Below are 9,339 nucleotides of genomic sequence, written 5' to 3' on the forward strand. Positions count from 1 at the left end.
TTTGAGAACTATGATCCCTTTAAGAAATGTATCCGCCATTCCCATGTATAATACCGTATATTGTTCTCCGTTATCAGGCAGTCTAATTCAGTAAGTGTTAAAAATTGAAGAAGGTCGGACTGCAGCACAGGGGAATTCTCACTATTGCTCCCTGTTATCAGCCACGTCAGACTGACCGGGACCCTGCATAGAGGACAGGCAGCATATTCTACTGCCACATTCTGCATTCTAGAAGAGGAAAGATCTAGACATTTTATTGCTCTCTGTTATCATGATAAAAACGTCCTCGGCCCGTGATCACAATTCAATTTGCTTTATTGACAATTAAGTCCCGGAAGCTTGAGGTATAAAACAGTCCAGTGTCGGCCGCTCGGGTCTATTTCTTCGCTTGTCCGTCCAGCAAATCCTTTGCTTCGTTAATCTTGGCCGCGATATACGGAGATCCGCCTGGAAAATAGGGAGACGGGCGTATGTAAAACGCAAAGGAAGGACAGACAACAGCCAATCACACTGCACAAATGAGCGACTTCTGCGTCCCCATGACAACTCTGCCTGTCACTAGGAAGTGGTGAAGCTGCAGATTACCATCCAGATCTGCATCGCAGAGGAGAGAACTCCACACAATGTACCAAGACAAGAAGTGTTACCATAGGGTCACAAACATGATTGAATGACAGGCTTCAGGCCCTACATTCTGCACCAACCCCGTATTGTCACGCACATCCATTTCTGTGCACCCATGATAACACTTCCTGTCATCAATGCCCACACATTATGCACACACAGCAGCCACTATTAATGGTAGCTATCAGCCACACACACCGTCCCTGTGACAGGAAGTGTTATCATAAGGACACAGGTGAAGATTGGCTTCAGATCAGTCATTACAGCAGCACATTCCCATTGTTAGAGTTCATCCTCTGTACATTCAAAAAGATTTTAATAAAAATATTCCTTTAGTCTGGAAATTAGGCTTCTGGATTATCAGACAAGTCTCGCATGGAAAAGGTCGTAGATGTCAGAATTTTTGGATTATCAGATGCCAAATCAAACCTTTTGAGAGAGCTAGTTTTCAGGGGGGGTTCCGCCAATTTTTTTTTTTTTGCAGGGACAAGATGCAGTTCTACATTATTTTACTGTATAAAGGACTTACTGCACTGGAAAAAAAAATCCAAGTAAAATGGTAAAAACTAAATTGCAGTTTTTTATTTCCGCAGAGCAGTGTAGTTTACTAGTGAAAGATCATACTGGCAGTTAAAAAAAAAAAAATATTCTCCTCTTTGTACATAAAAATAAAAATCTGAGACCAAGAACTTTTCTTTTATCCTTTATTGGAGGTGCGTCCGGCCTCGTGTTTTGCTCGGTGACCTGAACCTTTTGTTACTATTTTTGGGGTTAATTTGATGTTTAGATCTTTTTTTTTTTCGATTTTTTTTTTTGTGAAGGGTGCGGTGACTTAAAAAAATGCAATTCTAGCTTTTCACTATATTATTTCAAGCAGATTACTGTCTGGGTTACTTTCTTTTTATTTTCATAGTGATTCCAAACATGTATATTTTAAGTACTGAAGTATTTTGGATAGGAAAAGTAGTATTTTTTTTTTTAATATATATCTTTTTAGTATAATTTAATTATATTTCACGTTAAAAAACAAATTGCCTCCCAGGGTAATTGACCGGCGTTTAATAACTTAAAAAGGGAAGGAAGAGGGTGAAAGCAGAGGGCGCCTGATTGTGTCTACGGTAGGTGATGAAGCCATTAAATGCCGCAGTCAGTCAGTGTAAGGCACTGGCATCTAAATGGTTAAGCAGCAGTGATCGGAGCTCTCTGTGATCGCTGCTGGATATACAAACAATGGAACGGTTTCGGGGCGGGCGCGGGAAGGGGATTAGGGACCGCCACACGTGCGTTTACCTTTGTCGGGGTGATTGAGCAGCATGATCCGCCTGTGAGCTTCCCGGATCTTCAGTTTATTTGCCGTGGGGCTACAAGAAAACAGATGGGAGTCAACGCCAGCACGGAGAAGTCACCAACCACCATTTTTCCTCCACTTGTAAGATCTCCGCTTGCTTTCAGTGAATTTGGACACTAGTTTGAATTTAACACGTTCTCCCGCCACAGCTGAGGGTTTGCTCCAATTGTATCCAGTCTACACCATCCCTTAATGTATGGCTGGCGCCTACCTCACTCCGAGGACCAGTGCAGCTTCCCTTTTGGTCATTTTGGGTTCAAATCCACCTTTGTAATAACCGGCAAATGCCTAAAAGGAGAAGAAAGATTCATTTACTTCCCGAAAAAAATAAAAATTATCAAAAAGGGGTTGTTGTTGTAGTCGTCTCAGGACAGATCTGTGCGAGAGGAGAAATGAACCACACAGGGGAATGTATGCCACCAGCTCCAGACCTTGTCACCTAACATGACCATGTGCATGATGCCAGGACGCAGGGTAGATCTCTTACCGACTGGGGCAGGGTCTGGATCGCCTGCTTGACCTGAGGCTCCAGGTGTTTGAAGGCCTGCAGCGCGTACCGGCCTGGAGACAAGAAAGACACGGACTCAGATGTCATGTAATATATTATTATAATCCGGAGGAGGAGCTTCGCGCTTCCATATGTTTATCACACGGCCGCTTTCCTCCGGAAACACCTGTCCACAGAACATGTATTGCTGCTCAGCCTCAATGGAGCTGTAATACCAGACACGACCCAAGGGCACGGGTGGCGCTGTTTCTGGAAGATAGCAGCCATGTTCCTGTACAATGCATTTATTCAACTTGAATTCCTGTATCAGTGTGTTCGGTACCTGCAAATCCCGCCACTGCAATGGTGAGACCGGCTGCGATCAAGGAGCTTGCCTGGGGAGAAAAAAAAAAACAAACAAGAAACGTTTACCTGCTGTGTTTTAGGATAATGGATCAATATCAGATCGGTGCGACTCCTCCACAAATCAGCCGTTTGCAGCCAACATAGCACAGCTCCGTCTAGTGGATGTTCTCGGTACTGCAGCTCAGATCACATTCACTTCTGTAGGAGCTGATTGAGCTGCAGGACCGACTGCGGCCACTATACAGTGTACATCCAAACAACTGAATTCATGGTGCCGGAGGGGCCTCACTCTGCCCTGCGGGGAGGGGGAAGAGAGTGTCCATTCCAAGCCCCCTCAGCCCCATGCGGATGGTGGTATAGAGGCAAGGTGTCAGCGGCGTTTGATCCACTTGGCTCATAGGCGATATTGCAATATTACACTGTGTTGTAAAAGTGATCACGGGTTCATGTCCCCACAGAAACCAATAAAATGGGGGGAAAAGGAATACAAAATTAATTAAATTTCACATCATCCTCTTTTTTCCCCAAAAGAGAAATACAATTTAAAAGAAACAACACTTGGCATCGCATCGTCAAAGGGTCAGAACTAATAAAGCATCAGAATATTTATCTAATATGGTGAACTGCAGAGGGGTGACACCACAGCATCCTCCCCAGCACCAGTGCCCGGGGGCAGAGGGGCGACACCACAGCATCCTCCCCAGTGCTCGGGGGCAGAGGGGTGACACCACAGCATCCTCCCCAGTGCCCGGGGGCAGAGAGGCGACACCACAGCATCCTCCCCAGTGCCCGGGGGCAGAGGGGCGACACCACAGCATCCTCCCCAGTGCCCGGGGGCAGAGGGGTGACACCACAGCATCCTCCCCAGTGCCCGGGGGCAGAGGGGCGACACCACAGCATCCTCCCCAGTGCCCGGGGGCAGAGGGGCGACACCACAGCATCCTCCCCAGTGCCCGGGGGCAGAGGGGTGACACCACAGCATCCTCCCCAGTGCCCGGGGGCAGAGGGGCGACACCACAGCATCCTCCCCAGTGCCCGGGGGCAGAGGGGCGACACCACAGCATCCTCCCCAGTGCCCGGGGGCAGAGGGGCGACACCACAGCATCCTCCCCAGTGCCCGGGGGCAGAGGGGCGACACCACAGCATCCTTCCCAGTGCCCGGGGGCAGAGAGGTGACACCACAGCATCCTCCCCAGCACCAGTGCCCGGGGGCAGAGGGGTGACACCACAGCATCCTCCCCAGTGCCCGGGGGCAGAGAGGTGACACCACAGCATCCTCCCCAGCACCAGTGCCCGGGGGCAGAGGGGTGACACCACAGCATCCTCCCCAGCACCAGTGCCCGGGGGCAGAGGGGTGACACCACAGCATCCTCCCCAGTGCCCGGGGGCAGAGAGGTGACACCACAGCATCCTCCCCAGCACCAGTGCCCGGGGGCAGAGTGGTGACACCACAGCATCCTCCCCAGTGCCCGGGGGCAGAGAGGTGACACCACAGCATCCTCCCCAGCACCAGTGCCCGGGGGCAGAGGGGTGTCACCACAGCATCCTCCCCAGTGCCCGGGGGCAGAGGGGTGTCACCACAGCATCCTCCCCAGTGCCCGGGGGCAGAGGGGTGACACCACAGCATCCTCCCCAGCACCAGTGCCCGGGGCAGAGGTGTGACACCACAGCATCCTCCCCAGCACCAGTGCCCGGGGGCAGAGGGGTGTCACCACAGCATCCTCCCCAGTGCCCGGGGCAGAGGGGTGACACCACAGCATCCTCCCCAGCACCGGTGCCCGGGGGCAGAGGGGTGTCACCACAGCATCCTCCCCAGTGCCCGGGGCAGAGGGGTGTCACCACAGCATCCTCCCCAGTGCCCAGGGCAGAGGGGTGTCACCACAGCATCCTCCCCAGTGCCCGGGGCAGAGGGGTGTCACCACAGCATCCTCCCCAGTGCCCGGGGGCAGAGGGGTGACACCACAGCATCCTCCCCAGCACCAGTGCCCGGGGGCAGAGGGGAGACACCACAGCATCCTCCCCAGCACCAGTGCCCGGGGGCAGAGGGGAGACACCACAGCATCCTCCCCAGCACCAGTGCCCGGGGGCAGAGGGGAGACACCACAGCATCCTCCCCAGCACCAGTGCCCGGGGGCAGAGGGGTGACACCACAGCATCCTCCCCAGCACCAGTGCCCGGGGGCAGAGGGGTGACACCACAGCATCCTCCCCAGCACCAGTGCCCGGGGGCAGAGGGGTGACACCACAGCATCCTCCCCAGTGCCCGGGGCAGAGGGGTGACACCACAGCATCCTCCCCAGTGCCCGGGGCAGAGGGGTGACACCACAGCATCCTCCCCAGCACCAGTGCCCGGGGGCAGAGGGGTGACACCACAGCATCCTCCCCAGCACCAGTGCCCGGGGGCAGAGGGGAGACACCACAGCATCCTCCCCAGCACCAGTGCCCGGGGGCAGAGGGGTGACACCACAGCATCCTCCCCAGTGCCCGGGGCAGAGGGGTGACACCACAGCATCCTCCCCAGTGCCCGGGGCAGAGGGGTGTCACCACAGCATCCTCCCCAGTGCCCGGGGGCAGAGGGGTGACACCACAGCATCCTCCCCAGTGCCCGGGGGCAGAGGGGTGACACCACAGCATCCTCCCCAGTGCCCGGGGGCAGAGGGGTGACACCACAGCATCCTCCCCAGTGCCCGGGGGCAGAGGGGTGACACCACAGCATCCTCCCCAGTGCCCGGGGGCAGAGGGGTGACACCACAGCATCCTCCCCAGTGCCCGGGGCAGAGGGGTGTCACCACAGCATCCTCCCCAGTGCCCGGGGCAGAGGGGTGTCACCACAGCATCCTCCCCAGTGCCCGGGGCAGAGGGGTGACACCACAGCATCCTCCCCAGTGCCCGGGGGCAGAGGGGTGACACCACAGCATCCTCCCCAGTGCCCGGAGGCAGAGGGGTGTCACCACAGCATCCTCCCCAGTGCCCGGGGGCAGAGGGGTGACACCACAGCATCCTCCCCAGTGCCCGGGGGCAGAGGGGTGACACCACAGCATCCTCCCCAGTGCCCGGGGGCAGAGGGGTGACACCACAGCATCCTCCCCAGTGCCCGGGGGCAGAGGGGTGACACCACAGCATCCTCCCCAGTGCCCGGGGGCAGAGGGGTGACACCACAGCATCCTCCCCAGTGCCCGGGGGCAGAGGGGTGTCACCACAGCATCCTCCCCAGTGCCCGGGGGCAGAGGGGTGACACCACAGCATCCTCCCCAGTGCCCGGGGGCAGAGGGGTGACACCACAGCATCCTCCCCAGTGCCCGGGGGCAGAGGGGTGACACCACAGCATCCTCCCCAGCACCGGTGCCCGGGGGCAGAGGGGTGACACCACAGCATCCTCCCCAGTGCCCGGGGGCAGAGGGGTGACACCACAGCATCCTCCCCAGCACCAGTGCCCGGGGCAGAGGGGTGACACCACAGCATCCTCCCCAGTGCCCGGGGCAGAGGGGTGACACCACAGCATCCTCCCCAGTGCCCGGGGGCAGAGGGGTGACACCACAGCATCCTCCCCAGTGCCCGGGGGCAGAGGGGTGACACCACAGCATCCTCCCCAGTGCCCGGGGGCAGAGGGGTGACACCACAGCATCCTCCCCAGTGCCCGGGGGCAGAGGGGTGACACCACAGCATCCTCCCCAGTGCCCGGGGGCAGAGGGGTGACACCACAGCATCCTCCCCAGTGCCCGGGGGCAGAGGGGTGACACCACAGCATCCTCCCCAGTGCCCGGGGGCAGAGGGGTGACACCACAGCATCCTCCCCAGTGCCCGGGGGCAGAGGGGTGACACCACAGCATCCTCCCCAGCACCAGTGCCCGGGGGCAGAGGGGTGTCACCACAGCATCCTCCCCAGCACCAGTGCCCGGGGGCAGAGGGGTGACACCACAGCATCCTCCCCAGTGCCCGGGGCAGAGGGGTGTCACCACAGCATCCTCCCCAGCACCAGTGCCCGGGGGCAGAGGGGTGTCACCACAGCATCCTCCCCAGTGCCCGGGGGCAGAGGGGTGACACCACAGCATCCTCCCCAGTGCCCGGGGGCAGAGGGGTGACACCACAGCATCCTCCCCAGCACCAGTGCCCGGGGGCAGAGGGGTGTCACCACAGCATCCTCCCCAGCACCAGTGCCCGGGGGCAGAGGGGTGACACCACAGCATCCTCCCCAGTGCCCGGGGGCAGAGGGGTGACACCACAGCATCCTCCCCAGCACCAGTGCCCGGGGGCAGAGGGGTGACACCACAGCATCCTCCCCAGTGCCCGGGGGCAGAGGGGTGACACCACAGCATCCTCCCCAGCACCAGTGCCCGGGGGCAGAGGGGTGACACCACAGCATCCTCCCCAGTGCCCGGGGGCAGAGAGGTGACACCACAGCATCCTCCCCAGTGCCCGGGGGCAGAGGGGTGACACCACAGCATCCTCCCCAGTGCCCGGGGGCAGAGGGGTGTCACCACAGCATCCTCCCCAGCACCAGTGCCCGGGGGCAGAGGGGTGACACCACAGCATCCTCCCCAGTGCCCGGGGCAGAGGGGTGACACCACAGCATCCTCCCCAGTGCCCGGGGGCAGAGGGGTGACACCACAGCATCCTCCCCAGTGCCCGGGGCAGAGGGGCGACACCACAGCATCCTCCCCAGTGCCCGGGGGCAGAGAGGTGACACCACAGCATCCTCCCCAGTGCCCGGGGGCAGAGGGGTGACACCACAGCATCCTCCCCAGTGCCCGGGGGCAGAGGGGTGACACCACAGCATCCTCCCCAGCACCAGTGCACAGGCTTTTATCACAGGATTAAACGTTCTCCTTCGCTGACAGCAAGCAGAGATTATGGGGGGGGGAACACAAGATAATTGACAGCTCAGAGCACACAGGTCATGTGACCACATGGGGACACGTGACCACCTGTGTGACAATGTCAGCTACAGAGACACGTGACCTGTCCATGGCGCCTTCCCTGCACCGCAGCCGAGCCCAGTCCCTCCCGTCTCCTCACCATGCTGACAGGCGCTAAACGCACCGGAGCCGCAGCGTCACCGCCCGCACACCATGACCAGCAGGAGCCGCCGCACTTTGCGCCCGAAGCACCTCCCTTTCCGTCACTAACCCCGCCCACTGTATGGGACAGTTAAAAAGTCAAGGTTAGGTTGCGCCAAAAGATTTTTTTTTTTTTTTAAACTTTATTGTTCACAGACACACGGTCACGCATAGATAATTGTCAATCTGATCGCTCGGGATTGTGAGCGACTTTTCCTTCCTTATTGCGCTTTCCTATGGTGTCAATGGAAGAAGTGGGAAAGAGACGATTGTGGCAATCTGATCTGCGATGGAAGATAATGATGGTTATTTACTTACGGTTCATTTATCAAAGAAAAGGGAAAATAAATGTCTGACTATGAATGAGGAGCGTCCACGTGTGACTATGAATGAGAAGTGTGCACCTGTGACTGAATGAGGAGCGTGCACGTGTGATTATGAATGAGGAACGTGCACATGTGACTATGAGGAGCGTGCACGTGTGACTATGAATGATGAGCGAGCACGTGTGACTATGAATGAGGAGCGTGCACATGTGACTATGAATGAGGAGCGTGCACGTGTGACTATGAATGAGGAGCGTGCACGTGTGACTATGAATGATGAGCGAGCACGTGTGACTATGAATGAGAAGTGTGCACGTGTGACTATGAATGAGAAGTGTGCACGGTTGACTATGAATGAGGAGCGTGCACGTGTGACTGAATGAGGAGCGTGCATGTGTGATTATGAATGATGAGCGAGCACGGTTGACTATGAATGAGGAGCGTGCACGTGTGACTATGAATGAGGAGCGTGCATGTGTGACTATGAATGAGGAGCGTGCACGTGTGACTATGAATGATGAGCGTGCATGTGTGACTATGAATGATGAGCGAGCATGTGTGACTATGAATGAGGAGCGTGCACGGTTGACTATGAATGAGGAGCGTGCACGTGTGACTGAATGAGGAGCGTGCATGTGTGATTATGAATGATGAGCGAGCACGGTTGACTATGAATGAGGAGCGTGCACGTGTGACTATGAATGAGGAGCGTGCATGTGTGACTATGAATGAGGAGCGTGCACGTGTGACTATGAATGATGAGCGTGCATGTGTGACTATGAATGATGAGCGAGCATGTGTGACTATGAATGATGAGCGTGCACGTGTGACTATGAATGAGGAGCGTGCATGTGTGATTATGAATGAGGAGCGTGCACGTGTGACTATGAATGAGGAGCGTGCACGTGTGACTATGAATGAGGAGCGTGCACGTGTGACTGAATGAGGAGTGTGCACGTGTGACTGAATGAGGAGTGTGCACGTGTGACTGAGGAGTGTGCATGTGTGACTATGAATGAGGAGCGTGCATGTGTGACTGAATGAGGAGCGTGCACGTGTGACTGAATGAGGAGTGTGCACGTATGACTATGAATGAGGAGCGTGCACGTGTGACTGAATGAGGAGTGTGCAC

The 9,339-nt window shown here is 56.8% G+C and overlaps 1 protein-coding gene across 1 annotated transcript; it reads right to left on the bottom strand.

The window, feature by feature from the left end:
- Positions 1-297: 297 nt before the first annotated feature.
- On the bottom strand, positions 298-7,954 carry DNAJC19 (DnaJ heat shock protein family (Hsp40) member C19). Its single transcript, XM_069729276.1, has 6 exons — positions 7,841-7,954; positions 2,803-2,854; positions 2,460-2,533; positions 2,184-2,260; positions 1,915-1,985; positions 298-447 (listed from the first exon to the last, which is right to left on the bottom strand). Exons 1-6 carry the CDS (start codon positions 7,841-7,843, stop codon positions 377-379), a joined length of 348 nt encoding a protein of 115 aa, XP_069585377.1. The 5' UTR covers positions 7,844-7,954; the 3' UTR covers positions 298-376.
- Between the last annotated feature and the right edge of the window lie 1,385 nt (positions 7,955-9,339).

This window comes from Ranitomeya imitator, chromosome 6 (genome assembly GCF_032444005.1).
Source record: "Ranitomeya imitator isolate aRanImi1 chromosome 6, aRanImi1.pri, whole genome shotgun sequence".
Lineage (NCBI taxonomy): Eukaryota > Metazoa > Chordata > Amphibia > Anura > Dendrobatidae > Ranitomeya > Ranitomeya imitator.

What these genes read in the sequence shown, in the direction of transcription:
- DNAJC19 (XM_069729276.1), bottom strand. An exon ending in TGCAGTGGCGGGATTTGCAG is followed by an intron (nt 2,534 to 2,802) that starts GTACCGAACACA and finishes TCTTGTCTCCAG; the next exon opens with GCCGGTACGCGCTGCAGGCC. An exon ending in TCCAGACCCTGCCCCAGTCG is followed by an intron (nt 2,261 to 2,459) that starts GTAAGAGATCTA and finishes TTCTCCTTTTAG; the next exon opens with GCATTTGCCGGTTATTACAA.